The 22,321-nt window shown below is 36.5% G+C and overlaps 1 protein-coding gene across 2 annotated transcripts in view; it reads right to left on the reverse strand.

Annotated features, from left to right (window-relative positions):
• The window catches only part of LOC150104209 (nardilysin-like), a 561,456-nt gene that overhangs the window by 201,153 nt on the left and 337,982 nt on the right, over positions 1-22,321 (reverse strand). For both annotated transcript variants that reach the window (XM_090396835.1, XM_090396833.1), the window contains exon 19: positions 9,825-9,868. In XM_090396835.1, the coding sequence (XP_090252961.1) occupies positions 9,825-9,868 (44 nt within the window). The remainder of the gene's footprint in view (positions 1-9,824; positions 9,869-22,321) is intronic.

The following is a 22,321-nucleotide window of genomic DNA, read 5'->3' on the forward strand; positions in this document are numbered from 1 at the left end:
AAGGCTATGTGGAGGTCTCCTCTCAGTTATACAGCTTTGACCCTTAAGCACCCCAAGTTATTATGTTTAGTTTAGAAAATAGCGGGAAACAAAGAACAAGCATACTGTCATAAGAAAAAAGATCATGTAAACAAAGGAATCAATTAAGGACTGTAGTGAATGAAAGCAGTATATAGTGTGTTATTCGTCCTATGTACAAAAGAGAGATATGTAAGTACTTCCGGACAAATCACATTCTGTGTTTTTTGCTTCGGACAGCTGTATAAAACAAACTACTTGATAGAATGACTTGCAATTTCACATGGATGCTTATGACAGATGTACAAACTTAGAAAAAAAAAAATCTTGCCAATAGTGTTGGCATCTATGGTGGAGGCTGAGAACTTTTCAGACCATCCTCGTATACAGTTGGTTGTTGCTAAAGGCCATGGAGTTCCAATGACGATCTTAAAAGACATTGCCAAATTAGTACAATGAGTACAGGTCAAGTGATATGGAAGACTTTAACCATGGAGATACATACTGAAAGGAAGAAAGATCATATGGCAGGAAGGAAATAGAATTTACACACCTGCTAAGAGAATAATTACCTCAGGCAGCATGTGATGGAGAGGAATAGGGATGGATGAGTAGTCAACCTGGTCATAGGATCAGAAGAGCTATCCATAACCAAGGGAACAACATTGCCACCGATTGGTAATAGTGACCATGCGGTCTTGATCTGGGAGATTATAAAACATGAGGAATATTCTTTTAAAAAGGGGTATATGTGGGACTATTAGGCAGGTGATTATGACAAGCTTAGTAAGAAGCGTAACTCTGTGCCATAGCATAAAACACTGCACAGTGAGGATGATAGTGGTGCATGGGATATAGTTAACGGTCACTTAGAGGAAGTAGTATTAAATTGTATACCTAGAGTAAGGAGGATTAATGAGGTAGGAGTTAGATGGATGAATAATATCATTAAGAACGAACTGCAGAAGAAGAGAATACTGTGGATGGTATATAAAGAGAAAGGTGACCAGCAAACTTATGAAAAAGTCCAAGGCTCAGGCAAAAAAAGGTGACCAGCATGGCAAGATAAGCAAAATCAGATTATGAAAGGAATCTAGCCAAGCAAACCAAAGGAAATCCCCAAGAGTTCTTTCGTTATGTGGCAAGTAAGAGGATGAATGACAATGGAATATTAAATTTAATGAGCGATGATGGTCACGAGGAGACAGAAGGGGATAAAATAGTTGAATTACGGAGTGAACACTTTGCAAAGGTATATATCATCCTCTGAGGTTACTGCTTTAAACTATGTGACAGCCACTCATGTGGAAACAGAGGTAGATGAATTGGAGATGCTTAGGATATTGCAAAATCTCAATGAAAATATAGCTGTGGGATTAGATGAGATATCAGCTAGGGTTTTGCAGCAAGAATTGCAAGGGAATTGGCAATGCCTTTGACTAAGCTCTTTAATTTAAGTTTTAACTCTTGTAGAGTTCCAAGGGAGTGGAAAGATGACAAAATAACTCTCTTGCATAAGGGAGATTCTAAGACTGCAGTAGCAAATTACAGACCAATCAGTATCTCAAGCATGGGTAAAAGTAATACAAAAATTGGTCAAAATTAAAATTCAAGAATGGAAAGATAAAAATAAAATACTGTATGAAGGTCAACATGGCTTTGTGAAGGGTTGGTCCCATACCTTAATAATTTACTAACTTTTTATAATAAAGTAACAGCTGAGTTGGATAAAGGAAATGGGTACATGATCATTTTTCAAAGGCATTTGACAGAATACCACATGGAACTCTCTTGCATAAAATACAACAAAATGGGGATGGATATGACACTGGTTAAGTGGATAAGAAGGTGACTGCTGGAAAGATATCAAAAAGTGGCATATGGAGGGGCAAAGTTAAGGCAAAAACAGATGACTATAATGTGCTGCAACACTCAGTATAGGGACCATTGCTGATTAATTTGTACATAAATGATATAGGAAATAACCTGAAATGAAATATTCATTTGTTTGCTATTGATGCAAAATTAGGTAGAGTAATACGAGGGTGGTCTGAAAAGTTCTCGGCCTGACAATGAAAAAATGAATTTATAATTTCAAAATTATTTTTATTTTTCAACATAATCTCCCTTAAGACTAATACATTTATTCCAGCGATGCTCCAGTGCCATTAGCACATCCCTGTAGTGGTTCTCAGTAATATCTGTAAAATATCCCTCTAAAGCTGCAATCACCTCTTGATTTGAAGAAAAACACTGAGAGGAAGAGTTTTAGTTTTGGGAAGAGATAGAAGTCAGAGGGAGCCAAATCTGGGGAATAGGGTGGATGTTCCAACAATTCATAGTGTAGATCTCTTAATTTTCCCATTACCAAAATACTTTTGTGGGAAGGTGAATTGTTCTGATGAAAGATGATTTTTTCCTTCTGCAAACCGGGTCTTTTCTCATGAATATTTTTGTCTAGTTTCAGAATAATATTCCCCGGTTATTGTTTAGCCCTTTTCAAGATAATTAATAAACAAAATGCCTTTAGCATCCCCAAACACCGATGCCATGACCTTTCCTACTGATAGAACCGACTTTCTGAACAACCAGCTTCTGTCAACTGTTTTGACTGCTGTTTGGATTCTGGTGGGTAATGGTGAATCCAAGTCTCATCCATAGTAATAAATCAATGCACAAAATCAGTTTTATTCTGGTTAAAATGTTCCAAGCACTGTTCAGAGATTTTCATGCGAATGTATTTTTAATCTGCTGTGAGCAAGCGCGGCACCCATCTTGTGCAAAGCTTTTTAATATGCAATTCTTCGTGTAAAATATATCCTACACATTCTTTTGAAATGCCTATAGTCTCAGCAATTGCACACACTTTGACTCGCTGGTCATCCAATACCATATCGTGCACTTGATCAATGATTTCTGGTGTTGTTACACTTTTTTGGAAGTCCTTCATGTGGATCATCTTCAAGGCTGGTACGGCCACGTTTAAACTCGGCAGCCCATTTCTTAATGGGCTGTAGAGTTTAAACGTGGCGAAAATGAAGGAGAAGAGTGCCCATAAACTTTTGTGAACTTCAAATGAATATCTTTTGGTGTTAAACCTTCTTTTACAAAGAATTTTATAACCGCACGATACTCAATTTTATCCATTTCAAGGGATACAGACAACACTTTTGCTTCAGACAGCTGTATAAAATAAACTACTTGATAGAATGACTTGCAATTTCACATGAATGTTTATGACAGATGTACTAACTTAGAAAAAAAAAATAAAAAATCTCTTGCTGATAATGTTGCCATCTATGGTCGAGGCTGAGAACTTTTCAGATCATCCTCGTAGTTAATCAAGGTGATATAGAGAGCTTGCAGTATGATTTAAATAGGCTGTCAGCGTGGGCAAAAATCAATGGGTGTCAGTTTAATGTGCAGAAATGTAAAGTTATGCATTTTTGGATAAATAGATTACAAGCCATGTATCACATTGATTGCACTGTACTCTTGGAAGATGAGGCTAGAGATTTAGGGATGGTAGTAGATAAAGTGTTAAAGTTAAGAAGTCATATTGCTAAGGTAGCCTATAAGATTAATTTGGCTATTGAAGAACACAATAACAAGTAGAGATAAGGAAGTTGTTATTCGTTTTATGTGGCCTTGATACATCCACATCTAGATTAATGTGCCCAACTCTGGTTCCCTGAGTTTCTTGGGGATGAGGAAGCAGTGGAGAGAATTCAGAGGCAAGTGACCAAGATGATAAGTGGCCTCTGGAATGTTCACTATGAGGACAGATTGAAGGTGTGTGGGTTGCAGAACCTGGTTCATAGGAGAATAAGAGGGGATATGATAGAACCATTTAAGGTGCTTAAAAGGTTTCATAAGACAGATGTAGGGGAAATGCTTCAGCAGTTAGCTAGAGCAGCCAGAATAAGGGGTCCCTAGAAGTTGAATAAAGGTGTGTTAGTAGGGGGTGTGCGGACTAGATTGTTTGCTTGTGTTACATCCTGAATGAAGAACTTTAAAAAAGAAACAATTGATTCAGGATTTAACAAGTCAGAAAAATCAGCTGAGAGAAAGAACTTGTACTCGAGCAGAAGAAATAAAGTACTAACTGTAAATAGAAATAGAATTACCTCCTTTTAGTTAAATTGTAAGACCATGTAAAGAACTTTGTGTATAAATTGGTATTATATGAATGCATCAAGTATACAATGAATGGGTAAATTAGATGTAAACAATAGTCCAAAGGTCATGGGCGGGCCTGAGGCATTGGCAATCTTGGAAAGCGATGCACATTCGTTTCCTGGAAGATGCTGCTAGAGATCTCGCAATGTGTCGAAATTCCCGTGGACGAAGAAAGTAGCGGGCGGGAAAAGATCGCAGAAAGTAAGAGGGCGCTATCACAGCTAGTAACAGGGTGTTAAAAAGGGGAGGGAAGTGAAGGGAGAATAAAAAGGGTTTGCACCCGTCTCACGGCTTTTTTCCGCCTATTTTGCTGGATGATGATTCGATTTCTCCAGTGAACTGGAAGTTCTTGATGGTGTTTCCTGACGATAGTACGATATCAGATGGTGCGCCTTTCCCTTCGATGTCTGAATTTCTGGCCAGTACTAAAGTATGAGTTGTCGTCATATGCTGTCTTTGCTCCTTCGATGAAAGTTCCGATGGAATAACATCGCAGACGTATCCTATGAACCAGCAGTAGAAACGAGAATGGCCCGAAACAGATCGAGAATAGACAAGGGAAAAACACCAGGTGCAGGGCATAGCTTAATCTGGTGACCATAGTGACCCACCATGTGGACGCAGGCTTATGGAAGTATCAAGAGGTAATTCAAACAAAGAAGGACAGTTCAGACGGACCTGGAGATCCAGCCCCGAGAAATGGTAAAGTACAGATTTTGTTGTATAATTACCCAGTCAGTAAAAGGGAAAGATCATTGTAGTGTAATAATCGAGTATGGACAGTATTTAAGAACTTTAAGTGATTATTTAGCAGTGGCTAATGTCCATAAGACAAATTGTCTGCAATGATCACAGATGATTGTGACTAGTTTAATGTGCAAGACATTAAACTAGTAATTAACATAGTAGGTAGAATATTGATTAGAAGTGTATAAAGTGTATAAAGCTTATAAAGCGCAGGCCAGAAGGGTGACGAGTGTGGTAAGAAAAGCAAAAAAGGATTACGAAAGAACATTGGCCATGCGGGCTAAAGAGAATCCTAAACAGTTTTTTAGATATGTAGCAAGTAAAAGGAAAAATGCACATGGCAGAATGATTTTAAAGAATGCCGATGGTAGGGAGGTAACTGAATCAGTTGAGATAGCTGAGTTACTGAGTGAGCACATTGCAAGAATATATCATCCAGGTGGTGACATTGCAGAAACGAATAAACCAGTAGATTATACGGGAATTGTGGTGAATGAAGTGGAGGTGAGTAGTCTATTGCATAACCTCAATGTCAATACATCTGTGGGGTTGGGTGGTATACCAGCTCGTGTAGAACGAGAAGCAGCTAATGAATTGTCAGTACCCTTGACCATTTTGTTTAATTTGAGTCTCGGGTCTGGGTTAGTCCCGAGCAGGTGGAAGGAGGGGAAAATAGTTCCACTGCATAAAGGTGGTTCTAAGACCGCTGTTGTAAATTACCGACCGATTAGCATATCAGGAATCATTGTCAAGGTCTTAGAGAAATTAGTCAAGAAAAGAATACAGGATTGGATAGATGAAAATGGGATATTGTATGGGAGACAACATGGTTTTGTGAAGGGTAGATCATGCCTCAGTAACTTGCTCACATTTTATAACACAGTGACGGCTGAACTGGATAGGGGTAATGGGTTTACAGTGATACTACTGGACCTTGCCAAGGCCTATGACAGGATACCACATGGAACCCTAATCAGTAAACTGGAGCAGATGGGGATAGATATAGGGTTGGTAAGATGGATAGGAGGGTGGTTGAAGGAGAGATTCCAGAGAGTGGTTTATTCAGGAGTGGATTCAAAAAGACGTCTTGTGACTAGTGGAGTGCCGCAGGGCTCTGTTCTTGGACCACTGCTTTTCAATTTGTTCATCAATGATATTGGAAAGGATTTGAGAGGAAGTGTTCACTTGTTTGCTGATGATGCAAAGTTGGGTAGAGCAATTGTGAGTGCACAGGATGTCAAAATTTTACAGGATGATTTGGATAGTTTGGAGGACTGGGCTAGGAAAAATGGATGTCAGTTTAATGTGGCAAAGTGTAAGGTTATGCACTTTGGGGTGAAAAGAATAGCAGCAGTATATCGCATTGGTGGAACCGTACTCCAGGAGATTGATGAGGCCAGGGATTTGGGAGTGCTGGTGGATAGGGAGTTGAAGTTTAGGGGGCACATTGCAAAAGTAACTAAAACAGCTCACCAAATCACTTGGCTTATGAAAAATACTTTAACATGCAGAGAGAAGCAAGTTGTTGTTCCTCTGTATCGAGCCTTGATAAGACCCCATCTGGACTTCTGTGCCCATTTATGGGCACCAGGGTTTCTTCGTGATGGGGAGGAAGTGGAGAGGGTCCAGAGACGAGTGACCAAGATGATAGCAGGTCTGTGGAATGAACCTTATGAGAATAGGTTGAAGATTTGTGGGTTGCAGAAATTGGACGATAGGCGAAGGAGGGGTGATATGATTGAGACATTCAAATTACTGAAGGGTTTCTATAAGATTGATCCAGAAGATATTTTTGAAAATATGACTGGTGGTGGGAGGACTAGGGGCCATGCATGGAAGCTGGGCAAGAGCGTGGTTGACAAGGGTGTTAGAGCTAGGTTTTTTACTTGGAGAGTGGTGAATGAGTGGAATAAGCTTCCAGAGTCTGTTGTGGGTGCTACGACCGTGAATGAGTTCAAGGCAAGATATGATAGATACTGTGTGAATGTTGAATAGTTGTTCCAGACATGATGTTAGGGCCTCCCTCGATGAGTCTGTCGACTCCTTGGAGTTTCCCGGAACAACAACAACAATAATAATAATAATAATAATAATGTGTATATTATGAGTGTTTAATCTCTAACTCAAAAGAAGGATTTATTGTTTATGCATTAGAGTATTAATCAGTTTGATACGGTTCGATTTAGCATGTCATTTAACTAATTGAAAGTGAGATTGGTCTAAGTGTATATGTCTTTAGATTCCAATAAATATGTTTTTTCTTCTATACCTGAGTTTTGCCTGTGATAGGAATCAAAACTACCACTCATTAATCTGAACCATAGCGGGGGGGGGGGGGGAATTGAAAGAAAGGTATAACATGTTTTATAGAGGTTACGACTGAAAACCAGAATTTACTTAGCCACAGTAAAGCATTTAATTTATGAGTTTAAGCACTAAATTTATTCACCTATGTGCACCAAAAGTCTGGAAAAGTCTCCCTGAATAAGAGTCCCCTCTATTGTAAGATACTGGCTGACTGTTGGATCCTACTTCGTCTCAATTTGTACTTTGGATACGACATGTTAGTCAATATGATGTTCTTAAACAAAATAATAAGTTGCTAGATGGTTTCTAATTCAAATATAGAGAAAATTTATATTTAAAGACTGCTCCACTCTACATCTGAATTAGTTCAAGAATTGAAGAAAAATCAACCTTCAACTATTTCTCCTTAAAATATACACTGGCCAAGTATATTTGACTTACTTAATTTACCCACTTTGGTTCGAATATTTTATGAATGGTGCAGTAAAAGAGATTCAGGCAAAATACAACTTTAGATAAACAAAAACAAACATTTAATTTAGAATCACAAATTTTACACTTAAATTCATATCAGTAATTAAGATATCACAAACATTTTAACTCCTCAGGTAAATTCAATCATTCAACTCATACAATGGTAAATCTGTTATCTCTATAATACAGTCTTCTAACAGTTCCTTAAATTCCAAATACAACAAAATTTGTAGTAATACCTCTTCACAAACAAACACTTTTAAATTTACACTTTAGCTAACTTCCTCAATAGTTACTGTTAGTATAAGGAAATTCTAGGATGAAACTCTCACACTTCTCTGTATAGGAATATTAATGCTTGGAATAATCTTACCGATAATCTTTTTTCTTCATCTACTTATACGTAAACACTTTTTATAACTGTAAACACTTAAACAGTACACGGCACTCATTAAAATAATTCTTCTAAGCAATAACTGAATTAATCATCGGTCACAATACACATAAACAAACGTTGTTGCATAAAGTACTACTGATCACTCATGAAATAAGGCAACACACAATAATTCCTTAACTTGAGGTTTTATATGCACAGTTGTTCACTCTTCCAGCATTTAATTAATTCTTTAGACACTACAATCCCAAACACAGCTATCGGTAAACTTCAATTTTACAGCCTCTACTTTTCTCCAGTTACGCCGTGCTTTGCTTCAAGGTTCTGTATGTCCTTGAAAGGTCGGCCCTGAAATTAAATCTCAACTCAAGTATCGCTAGTCTATTTAATAGTCTCTCAGCTGTTTTTCGTAGTTATAATTGTTATTCTACAACCTATTAGCTAACTGCTTCTCAACTAGTAGACTTAAAATAGCTGCTTGAGTGACTTGCCGACTCTTTAATATTGCACTGTGATTCCCGAATACTCCGATTCCAACCTAATGCCAATCCTCTCCTTTCTCTCTCTAATCTATCTCTTAATTCCTTAATAATTTCAGCGTTCATCGCTTATATATCTGTTCTTCCCGCCTAAATTATTCTCGTGATTTCTTTCTAAAACTCTTTTCAATAAACCCTTCTCCTCACGTGGTGTTCCAAAACTCGTACTAGCTTACTTACATGCGTCTCCATGACAACAAAACAAAATATAATAAAATTGAGCTATTGCATAACGTTAAACTTCTACAAGTAGGAATAAATAGAGAATATTTACATTTCAATTAATGCACAGCTAAATTATCAAATACAAGTTCTTATAGTATTAACATAGTAATAATTAAAATAGATTAATAATATTTAATACAGTCTTTTCATTATTAATACATATATCTTTGATTAAATAATTAGATATTAGACAAAATTAAAGTAGTTGTATGAATATTAAATTGTAATATAAGTTGTTTACATTAAATAATATTTACAAGTCTAGCTTTTGTGATGGAAGATCATGTTGGATTCTGAAGCAAATAATAATTACTCCAATCTCCATATATTCAGAATCCAACACTGATGCAGCTTTAAAAAATAAATTTGTCAATATCTGAAGAGGAGACGGCCCCAGAAAGAAATTAGAGGATTCGTTTCTTTTAGCAAGGAATAACCTTTATCAGTCAGGGTAAGCACATGAATAAAATTAGGAATCAGCTAGAGATATAGAATGAACATGTAAGAAGTAATACAGATATTAGAGTCAGGGATATTTTGTAAGTCTTGTAGTCATTGTAGAGAGGTAAATTCATAAAGAAAGTAAATTATTATAGGAAAAGTAATGACATAACACTTGGAGAGTTGTGAATGTGTGGAATGGATTGCCAGAGTTCAGATGCGAGTGCTTTGTCTATTAATCTGTTCAAGGAGAGTCACGATAGATTGTGTCTCTCGCAATGAGTCTTCAGACCCTTCAGATGTGCCAGTATAATAATAATACTTTGCAAACAAATTACTTTCCCTCTATTGGTCAGTTTTTTCTTTTTTTAATTATGCCATAATTAATTCACTCGTGCATGTCTAGAATTTATAGGAGCACAAGCTATTTACACACATACATCACAAATGTAAATTATTAATAATTCCACTGCTAGTAATGAAATTATTTACAAACTTACCTCAGTATCAGGAACATCTGAATTTCTCAGCTCAAAATCTGTGGCTATAATGAAAAATTTAACTTATTTTTTTTTTAAATATCAAGTTTAAATAATATTATTTAGAGCATTTATTATTTTATTAACAAAAACAATAATAAATCCACTGTGATAAGATATCATTCCTATATTATCCAAACAACCGATGAAATTTGCACAGTTACAAAGCAGGTCATGAGGTATAATGACTGAAAATGAGGTGTGTATTATTGAGCTATTTCTTATGCACCATTTATGACTGTGAAAATAATCAATGCACAATAACCTGTTAATTCAGTACCGAATAATTTGGTAAAATTTATAATTAGACGACACTCCCATGCCAAACAGATTAGTTTTTTTATATACTTTTCTGTTTTTTGATTCAAAAATGTAGTTAATTTTTGATTCAAATATAAAACAGTTCAAATAATCATTTACTTTTACAGACATAAAAGAATTACTGGAAGTAGCAAAAGAAAAGAGTGAGAGATTTAAGATAGTAAGTCTGTTGCCAATATATGACAGAGTAGAGCTGAGGAGGGCTAACGCATAGGTTAAGCAACAGGAGTGGTGTGGAGTTTGTGGATGTGTGGAGTGAGTTTAATGGGCGAAAGGACTTATACAAGAAGGATGGTTTGCATCTGAATGGATTTGGTGTTTGGAGACTGGAAAAAATGTCGTTGAATGAAGTGAAAGTGGATGAGCAGAATCAGAGAAACTAGAGCTTTTTTTCGGGGGGGGGTAAGCTGTTGAGTGGATACGCAGCCATCAGTGAGGCAGTTGAGTGCAGGAAAGTGTATAATATGCATAAGTTAGTACCACTGGTAACAAACCAGAATTGGATAGTTAATATAAAGTGTCAGGATAGCGATGGGCCTAAGGGGCTTTTGTACTTTACACTAATGGCCAAAATTGTGGAAACCTTTTGGAAAAAGTGTATTTCTGAGGTTTGATGGCTCATAACACCACTTTCTTTTGGAGTAATACCATAAAATTATATATCAATGGAAAGATAATTTAATCAAGAATGTAATGCAATAACTTTTATAAAGGATTTTTTTTTATTAGAGCAGCAGTTATAAAGAAGAACGTGAAACACACAGAAAAAATGAGATATACAAAAATTCTCACAATGTGAATTAATACTTAGTTGGGTAACCTTTAGCGTTAATTACGGCCTTACAACGCCTTCCCATGGAGTGAACCAAGTTTTTTAGTTCTGCAGCCTGTTCTGCAGAACTAAAAAACTGTTCAGAACTGCAGCAGTTCTGCAGTTAATGTGAAACCAAGATTGAATTATTGCTTCTACTAATGGGGTGTTATTGGTGGGTTGCTTCTGACTAACAAGTTTTCTTTAGTCAGCTCCATAGATTTTTGATTGGGGTTAAGGTCAGGGCTATTCCCACGCCATTACATTCTTGATTAAATTAGCTTTCCATTGGTATATAATTTTATGGTATTACACAAAAAAAAGTGGTGTTATGAGCCATCAAACCTCAAAAATACACTTTTTCCAAAAGGTTTCCAAAATTTTGGCCACTTGTGTATGTATACTAATACCAGAAGCATTTGGAACAAAGCAGGAGGAAGGAATTTTTGGCGCTGAAAATTATTTTATCTAGTTTCCAGAGCACACAAATTCTGCTCCTCTGAAGAATCTCTAAACCAAGAATTAGAAGTAATCAAAAATACAGCCATCCTAAATGGATATAATCCTAAAACAACTCAAAAAATCATCAGTCACTTTCTAACACATTGAACCAGACAAGAAGTCCATAGGATTCCCATACCTTACGTCAAAGGCATCTCCGAACGTCTTTCTAAAATTATGAAGAAATACAATTTTGCCACTACTTACAAACCTATCAACCAAATTTACAACTTTTTACCTTCTCCTAAGGATAAACTCTCACCTTTGATGTTGCCTGGCATTTATGAGATTCCATGCTCATGCAAATCGTCTTACTTTGGACAAACAGGTAGGTCTGTTCAGAAATGCATCTCGTAACATCAAGACCACATTCGTCTTTTAAAACCACAGAAATCTGGCCTCTCTTAACACGGAATTGAAAATCCAAGCCATAGGATCCATTGGGAAAAGTCTAAACATTTACATAGATATTTATATAAACATGAACATTTATATAAAGAAAGTTCTGAAGCCCTACTACACAGACCAAATTTAAACCGCAACGACGTTCTTACTATTCCTCAAGTATAGGAAATTGTCATACAAAATTGTGTAAAATAATTATTCTTTTTTTTTTTTTTTTTTTTTTACTTCTGTAACACATTACGCACGTTTAATGAGATTCTATTGTAATCATGTGCCCTAACTGTATGTTATTCCTATTATTGTTTAAACTACTGTACTGATGATATCCTAAGATACTTAGGATGAAATATTTATAATTAAATAATTTTCACTGTGGTTAATACGTGTGTTTCTTTTAATTATGAACTCACCACAGGTTTCGTTATTTAAAAAAGATGATATATTTAGTGGGATAGAATGTGAAAGGTATAGTGTGTTCAGGGAGGACAGAGATAAAAGAATGGAGTGTTATTAAGAAATAAATAGCAAATTTGAGGCTACCTAGTGTGAGATTGAGGCCAGCAGAGCAAAATATACAGTTGGATGCTACTATAGACCAGGGAATGGAAGAGATGATGGAGATAATATGCATCAGAAAATAGACTCAATCAGTGGAAGACAGGTAATTATTATGGGGGTTTTTAACTATGGGAACATAAATTGGAAGGAAGAGAGGACACATGGGAAGAAGGAAATGAATTTTATCCAGTTACTAAGGGATAATTACCTGAGACAGCATGTAATGGAATATACTAAGGGTTCGAGAGTGCTCGATCTAGTAACTGCATCTGAGAATTTGTCTATAATGAATATGACTACGTTGCCACCAACTAGTGAAAGTGATCATATGGTCTTGCCTGGGAGGTGGCTAAATGTGTGGAATTTTCAATTAAGACAGGATATGTGTGGAATTACAGGATTGATAAGTATGACAAGCTTAGGAGATTGCTTGGATCTGTGCCATGGCATGTAAAACTGCAAAGGATGGATGTCAATAGTGCATGGGAAGTGATAAAGAAGTGCTTAAAGGAGGTAATGGCTGACTGCATACCTAGGGTCAGGAGAGTAGATCAAGTGGAGGGAATTTAAGGAGAAAGGTGACCTGCAGGCACACAAACTGTGCAGGGTGCAGGCCGGAAGGGTGAAAAAGGCAAAATCAGATTATGAAAGGAAATTAGCAACAAAAGTTAAAGAGAATCCCAAACAGTTCTTTCGATAAGCTGCAAGTAAAGGAAAAAATGCACACGGCAGAATGATTTGGGAGAATGCCTATGGTGGAAGGGTGACTGAATCAGTCGAAATAGTGGAATTACTGAGTGAACACTTTGCAGGGGCATATCATCCAGGCAGTGATATCGCAGGAATGAGGGAACCGATGACTTATATGGGAATTGAGGCGAATGAAATGGAGGTGAATAACATAGTACAGAACCTTAATATGAATACATCTGTGGGATTGGATGATATAACAGCTCTAGTCTTATGTGAGGCAGCAAAGGAATTGTCAGTGCCCTTCGCCATATTGTTTAATCTAAGTCTCAGCTCTGGGTTAGTCGCAGGGGGGGGGGGAATAGTTCCATAAAGGAGGCTCCAAGACTGCTGTTGCAAATTACCAACTGATCAGCATATCAGGAGTTATTGTTAAAGTATCAGAGAAGTTGGTCAAGAGCAAAATACAGGAATGGATAGATGTAAATGGGCTCCCATATGGGGGGGGAGCATGGTTTTGTGAAGGGTAGATCATGCCTGAGTAACTTGCTCACGTTTTATAATACAGTGACAGCTGAATTGGATAAGGGTAATGGATTTACTAACTGTGATACTGCTGGACTTTGCAAAAGACCTTTGACAGGACACCATATGGAATTCTAATCAGTTAAATTCCGGCACATGGGGATGGATATAGGGTTGGTGAGACAGATAGGAGGATGGTTGATGAAGAGATATCAGAGAATAGTTTATTCAGGAGTAGAGTCCAAAAGAAGGCCTGTGACTAGTGTTGTGCTGCAGGGTTCTGTTCTTGGACCACTGCTATTTAATTTGTTCATTAATGATATAGGAAAGGATCTGAGAGGAACTGTTCAGTTATTTGCCAATTATGCAAAGTTGGGTAGAGCAATAGTGAATACATATGCTGTCAAAATTTTGCAGGATGATTTGGATAAATTGGTAGACTGGGCTAAGGAGAATGGATTTCAGTTTAATGTGGTAAAGTGTAAGGTTATGCATTTTGGGGTGAAAAGATTATCAGCAGTATACCACATTGGTGGAACTGTACTCCAGGAAATTGATGAAGCCAGAGACTTGGGAGTGTTAATGGATAGGGAGTTAAAGTTTAGGGGGCACATAGCAAGAGGCTACAGCACCTCATCAGATCACTTGGTTACTGAAGAATGCTTTGATAAGCAGGTTATTGTTCCTCTTTATTGAGTCTTGATAAGATTCCATCTTGACTTTGACTACTGTGCACCAGGGTTTCTTGGTGATGGGGAGGAGGTAGAGAGGATCCAGAGGCGAATGACCAAGATGATAGCTGGTCTATGGAATTAAACTTACGAAAAGAGGTCGAAGATTTGTGGATTACATAAACTGGTTGATAGGCAGAAAAGGGATGATATGTTTGAGACATTCAAATTACTGAGGGATTTCTACAAGATTAATTCAGAGGAAATTTTTCAGAATGTGTGGTCGTGGGAGAACTAGGAGGGCCATCCATGGAAACTGAGCAAGAGTGTTAGAACTAGGTTTTTTACTTAGAGAGTGGTGAATGAGTTGAATAAGCTGCCAGAGTTTCTTGGGGGTATCATGATGGTGAATGAATTCAAAGGAAAGTATATATTTGCTGTGTAAATGCTGAATAGTTCTTGACATGATGTTTAGGGGCCTCCCTTGATGAGTCTCAGGACTCCTTGAAGTTCTTACACTGTCAATGCTAATCTTCTTCAATCCTGTGTATAGTTCAGTGAGATGTGTCGGGAACAGCCTCCATTAAATGCTTCAGTCAATTGCTGCACACAGAAAGTTCTGTTTGTCCATACAAGCTTTCTCAAATGATGGTGATGTTGTTCTAGACAGACTGTCTTAGGACCACAGTTATGCCTCTTAGACAAGCAATGTGGGTTATTGTTCCACTGATTAAACTCCCAAGATATCTCACCTTTTGAGGAACAGTCAATTCTGCTGTTTTCAAAATCAGGCCATATGGGCACCCACAAAAAGTCTTTTATCAAACTTTGAAAGGTCCTTTGTTTTTCCTGTTGTGATCAACACTATTGACAATTACTGACAGCAGCAGCATTCTTAAATAGTTACCTAGAATGTGTGACTAAGTGATTTTATCTGCATGAAAGTTTCTAATTCACTAGCCAAAGAAATGGGTACCACAGATATATGATATTCTGAACTGCAAATCTGAAAGATGATTTTACTGACAAGTCACCAAAGAAACTAAGGTATATGAGACTGGTTGTTAACTGTCAAGTCAGTTAAGTGCATTTGTTCTTCAGTACATTTTTCAGTTATGCAGGATGAAAAATTTTATATAATAGCATCTCACTCAACTTTGGATGAAATGTCCTTTAAGAGATTTTTCATATCATAGATGGGATTTAAACTAAGGTCGCTCCAGATAAAGGTCAAATATCACATGCATTCCTGGAAATAATATGACCCCATAAAAAATGCTGTAGGAATAACATATGGCCTTACACAGAAAATTACAGCTATTGGTCGGCCTTGCGAGTCCTCTTTTTTTCCATTCTTTCCTATCTTGTGCCATTTCTTGGTCTACCTCTTCCCATCCACATTCAGATTCATAGTCCTATTTACACCTTTGGCTGCTGAGCCCCATTCAAAATGTCCATACTATCTGAACCTATTTTCCCCCATTTTTTACCACTCCCAAACTACCTCTGATAAATTCATTTCTAATTTTATCCTTTCTCGTTTTTCTGCACATCCACCTTAACATTCTCATCTCGGCAGCATTCATCCTTTTCTCATGTATTTTCTTTATAGCCCAACATTCTGATCCATACAACATGGCAGGCCTCACAACTGACTTATACAACTTCCCTTTTAGACAAATTGGAACATGCTTGTCACAACAAAGCAGTGCTGGCTTGTCTTCTCTTTAACCATCCTATGTTAATTCTATAAGGTCACCTCTTCATCAATCTCACCATCTCTCTGTAACACTGAGCCTTAATACACTTAATGAACTTTTCTTTCCCCCTCCAGAATATAGTTTTCAATCATTATCATTACTGAGGTATTCTCTTCATCATTTGTTTCTCCACTAAAACAGCACTCCATATCCTATTTTTGTCCTACTCAATCTTAATACTCAGTCTTTCTTTCTCTTGCTTTTTGCCAATATATATATATATATATATATATATATTCTTCTCTCCTTCTCAGGTTTCTAGTCTATTATATAATTCATCAAACTTGTTAAACTTTGCTTCACTGATGGCCTTTTTGAATTTCTTCTTAGCCATTTTATATCTTTCAAAATCTGTCTCATTTTTAATTCTCTGCCATTGCTTGAAAATACATCTTTTCTCTTTCTTTCTTTTAAGGTTACATGGTGGTCAGCATTCATAGTGAGAAATTTATGGAGACACAGCACATGTGTTAGAATAGTTATTTTACTTAACATTATGAAAGTAACATTCGGCGTTTCCTTTTTTAGACACGCTAGTCACACATCTTCCCTCAGACTGTCCCTCTTTCACAGTCTACTACAAACCTATGCAAACGAGTCAATACATATACAAAAATTCATACCACCATCCAACACAAAAACTAGGAGTCATAAACACCCTCAAACACAGAGCCCTAACAATCTGCTCTAATGAACAAGCTCTGAATCAAGAATTTGAAATCATTAACCAAACATTTGTAAAAAATGGCTACAATAAAGAAAAGGTTCACAAAATCTTCCATAAAAACGCCACTAAAAACAAAAAAAATTACAATAATACAATAGCCATACTTTAATATCAGAGGCATTTCAGAAAAAATAGACAGAACACTACTTAAATACAACATTAAGACTCTTCAAACTCCTGACAAAATTAAGAAATTTACTTAGCTCTATCAAAGATCATCTTCCATACCTGGCCCACCCAGGGGTTTACAAAATCCAACGTACTAGTAACCTACCTTACATGGGGAGAAATGGGATCCGCCATCACAATCAGAAAAGATGAACACAAATGACACATTAAATACCTCCACTATGGTAAAAGAGGCCTATTAGACCATGTACCACTGCAAGGTTAAAAGAGGAAGGAGAAATAAAAAAACAGAGAAGTTAAGTACATCAGTCATGAGTAAATGGATAATGCATACATTATGAAAGGGACAAAAAAAAAAAAAAACAGATATGAAAAGAGGAACACTTCGCAAGAAAAATTTAAAAAAAATAAAAATAAAAATTTATTAAAAGGGAGGTCCTTTGTTACACCCTGATAACTTAAGAATGTGAAAATTTTAGTTATCATGATGTAAGAAGAGAAGAAATAAAAACCCTGTATAGATAACTAAGTAAGCAAGCTTGTTCCTAAGCAGATATCGTTAAGAGCCTTTGAAAGTAACGAATACAAAAAATTAAAAGAAAGAAAAATATGCTTGCATCCAAGTGAAAAATATAGCTGAAATTGTTTGTTGAACTAAATTAAAAAAGGGAATTTTATTACAGTTGTGATATGATAAAATAAGGTTAAGTAAAGCAAAGAAGATTAGTCATAGGATTCTGTATGTGAGAGGCTAGTTTTTACACTTGAAATAAGAGATTGATGATTCGAGTTCTTTGAAAATTTTGGAAAGGGGATTAATTTAGTATAGATGACATAGAGGTTAGCTTAAACAAAAACCAAAGCTCAAGGTCATAATTCCAGAATTGAGACTTCGTCACGTGTCAGTCGTGTGCACGCAGACTGCATGATGTTTTGGCAGAAAAACGCCACTCTAATTGGTCAGTGAAATCGACTCCAGTAAAGGGGGGGGGAGGGAGAAAAGAAATTGAAGAAGGTGCCGGTAGGGGGTCATTGTATAAAAGGGTTAGGAACCCCCCCCCCACGAGGCTTTTTTCCTCAGAGTTTTCTTCACGAGTCTTCATATAGGTCTCACGCAGTTTTCCTGAGTGATGGGTTAGGAGTTTTCTCCATCTGACACAATAAGGAAACAAAGTGTGCAGGATTTCAATTGTGTTCCTATTGTAAGAAATGATGGACGCCGTTTAGAAAGAAGATAATGTCAGTGTGTTTCATCATCCAGTGATCGTAACGAGAGAAGGAAAAATCTATAAAGAAGTCAGTGCCCACGTGGTGAATTTCACAGCCATAGAATAGATGATCCTATGTATATCCTTGATTGAAGAATGTAAGTTAAAGATTGTGAAAGCCCATCTTAGTGCCAAAAGAACTTAGGAGTGATAAGTTAAAGAAGAGTTTGTCCTAGGAAGGTAAAATATCGGAAAAAGGTAGAGACCAGTGTAGAAGACCCAAGTCAAAAGGTACTGTAAAATCTTGTGTCAATTCAAATCATATGCAACTGTAGTCATGTCATTGTTCAATTACTGAACAGTTGAAGGGATTATACTAGGACTTTAGTACATGTCAAACTAGAATGAAAATGAGCTTGTTACTATTAATTAATAAGTATTCATGTGCCTAGAGATTTATGCATGTACATTATATTTTAATTAAGAGAGTTTTAAACGTCAAAAGTGTGTATTAGCTCAGAGAAAGGATAATTTTAATCTATATTGTCTTAGTGAGAAAATTAGGGTAACTGATTATATATGTCCTAGAAAATACAGAATTATAGCGTGATCAGACCAGTAAGGGGTTAGACAAAGGATCAACTAGTTCTAGGATTATACATGTTTGTATGTATAGAATCTGTTATGGCGATATGATCACAATTCTCATGTAGGATCTTAACCTAATATTTGTGTTTAGCTAGTGAAAATTTATATTATATATTCCTAGTATTGAATTGAGTGTTATTTGATAAAGAATGAATTGTATCATGTTTAAGAGTTCAATAAACTTTTGTTCATTGAAAATACATTTGTCTGAGATTGCCGCTCAATGCACCACTTGTAACAACGTATGAACCTAATCACGCTGGGGGGGGGGGGGGGATTTTGTTAAGTTACGAGTAAAGGTCACAACTGCATATTAGTTTCATACTCAGACATATTTTGGTAATTGCTCCTTGTTTTTGAATTTTATATCTTAAACTAAATGTCCTGAAAAGCACAGTATAAAATAAATATTTAGGGACACTAAGGGGAGAAGAAGCCTGAATATTTGTATTTGTATATCATATATAGGCAGGATTTGGATAAAGACAAGTATAGTTTCATATGTAAGGATAGTTGAAAGCCTAATAATCGTAAATTGGGACACAACAAAAATGGCACAGTCGACGCCACAGAATTGACTGGAAAAGCACCAAGTCCCTACTCCGCACCAAAACCTGATTCAAGAGAAAATTCAAAGAAACTTGCTTGTGAAATGCTAAAACATTATCCAAACCTGAACAGAAATGATGGATTAATCATTCCAAGAATGTGGAGGACCCATCTGAAACCCTTATAGCAACCAGAACAAGCCCAGAAGTAAATCTCAATACGAGAGGACTGTAGAAATGTTTAATGTAGTTATGTTTTTAATTTATTTGTATTTTAATTTAATTTACATTATAGAAAATTATGGAGACAACTACAGTGTTAGAGCAAAACTTTAGTTTAATATAAACCAAATGAGCACTTGATGTTTCAACCTTCACATCAAGGTCATCATCTGGAGCATACACATATATACAGAGAAACAATCTGCACTACAATCAACATGGTTTGCTAAAGTTACTGACCAACCGTTAAAACAATTATTGGCCTGACCTCTGGTGAAGAAAAAAAAAAAAACCTTTACTACTTCAAAGCTAGAGTCCTATTATTATTATTATTATCTATTAGGCTATAAAACTATTTTAAACCTGGTTTAAAATACTTTACGGGTCACTTAGACTTGCACTACGTGCAGGTGCAAACTTGACTTAATTGTCTTTTTGCTTATTTGGGAAATGGAGTAAAACCAAGTTTAAAATAGCTTGGCATCTTTAACATATATTATACCCAAGGTAAAAAACTTCCTACATCTATCTCTCATCCTGAGATTTTTATTTAATAAGGTCAAAGCACCTTATGGTAACTTGTTTTGGTAAAATACTCATAAGCTCTGTATTACTTAACCTTAGTATTTCTAAGCCTGGCTCCCACTGATGAGACCTCAATAAATGTCGAAACTGGTCTGGGTAGTGGCCCCCCTTGCCTTTAATGCATAGCATCATATATCTCCTAAAGGAGATGGGCTTTGCATTAAGGATAAATATTAAGAATAGTGATCAGAGTTTATTCCACCTTTACCACGAATTGCCTAAACTTGTACTACTTTACGGGACACTTAGACTTGTACTACTTTACAGGTCACTTAGACTTGTACTACTTTACAGGTCACTTAGACTTGCATTACTTTACAGGTCACTTAGACTTGCACTACGTGCAGGCGCAAACTTGACTTATTTTATTATATTGTCTTTTTGCTTACTTGGGAAATGGAATAGTGATCAGAGTTTATTCCACCTTTACCACGAATTGCCTAAACTTGTACTACTTTACGGGACACTTAGACTTGTACTACTTTACAGGTCACTTAGACTTGTACTACTTTACAGGTCACTTAGACTTGCACTACTTTACAGGTCACTTAGACTTGCACTACGTGCAGGCGCAAACTTGACTTATTTTATTATATTGTCTTTTTGCTTACTTGGGAAATGGAGTAAAACCAGATTTAAAATAGCTTGGCATCTTTAACATATATATATATATATGTATATACATATAAAACTATGTGATTATACATATAAATTTCAATCAATTGGTATGGAATAGTTTCCAATAAAAGCTGAAAACATGACCTTCCCTCAGTAAACCCATGTTGTTCAGTGCAAAGTAGAGATTCACTGTCAACCCATTTCTGAATGCAGGCCCTAACCAATTTTTCCAAAATCTTCACCGCCACTTCTGAGATATTAATTGGTCGCTAGCTGGATACATCGGTCTTTGCACCACCCTTGTGCAATGGAATTACCATACATTCCTTTAATTCCTGCGAAATCTTCCCTGTTCTGAGGCTCATATTAAACATCCTAGTCAAAGGAATGGCCAGTTCAGCTGAACAGAATTTTAGCACACGTGCTGATATTCCATCAGGCCATATTGCTGAATTCTTATTCAGGTTGTGCAACAGCTCTAATACCTCGGCCTCACACACCTGCGTTTCTTCATCTAGTGAAGAGGTAACAGTGAGCTCAATGTTGCGTTGACCACATTGATAGCTTTTAACGAAATGGACACTCGTTAATTGAACAACCTCTTCTGCATCTGTAACCCTCACACCATTTGGATTTAGAAGAGTTATTCTTTCATATTCATTCTTTCTTTTACTTGCAGCATATCAAAAGAATTCTTGTGGGTTGTCTTTAGCACGCAGAGCCAGTTTCTTTTCATAATCAGACTTTGCTTTCCGTACAACAGTTGCGACTATTCTAGCCTGCTGCTTATAACGTTCATAGCGGACGTCATCCTTATGCAATCGGTATTCCTTCCACATCGTCCTTTTCTTACGAATCTCTTGCTTAATAAGATTACACATCCATTTGACTCTTATTCTATTTATTCTTCGAACTCTCTGGATACATTCTGATATTGCATCATTTAAGTATTGTTTAAATGCTTCCCATGCACAGTCGATATTCTCTCCATCCAGCAACCAATCCCATTCCACTGAACTCGGTATACTCCTCAGTTGGTCATAATTTCCTGCTTTGTAGTTCAGCATGTAACCTTTTCTGAATGGAACATTCATAAACTTAGTCACTTCCCAAGTGAGTACCGCATGATCACTGTCACCAACTGGAGGCAGAATAGTTACATCTTTAACTGAAACTCCCTCTGACACTATAATCAAATCTAACACTGTTTGACCTTGAGTTCCTTCTGTCACATGCTGCTTGAAGAAGTTGTCCCTCAACAGCTCAATAAATACATTTTCATTCTTCTCATGAGATTTTACTGCTACCCAAACAATATTTAGATAATTAAAGTCTCCCATTATGCTCTTTTTGTGTTCACCTTTTCTATTTGGTGATGCATTTCTTCATCACCAGCAACTGATCCACCAGGTCTGTAACAACACCCCACTATGTAATTTGTCTTGTTAGATTCCACCTCACACCAGATGGCTTCATACTCACTGTCACATGAAATATTGTTAGTAGTATTACTACAATCATAGGTCTCAAC

This window comes from Typopeltis vanoorti, chromosome 8 (assembly GCF_054136105.1).
Source record: "Typopeltis vanoorti isolate ZY-2024b chromosome 8, IOZ_Tvanoo_1.0, whole genome shotgun sequence".
Classification (NCBI taxonomy): domain Eukaryota; kingdom Metazoa; phylum Arthropoda; class Arachnida; order Uropygi; family Thelyphonidae; genus Typopeltis; species Typopeltis vanoorti.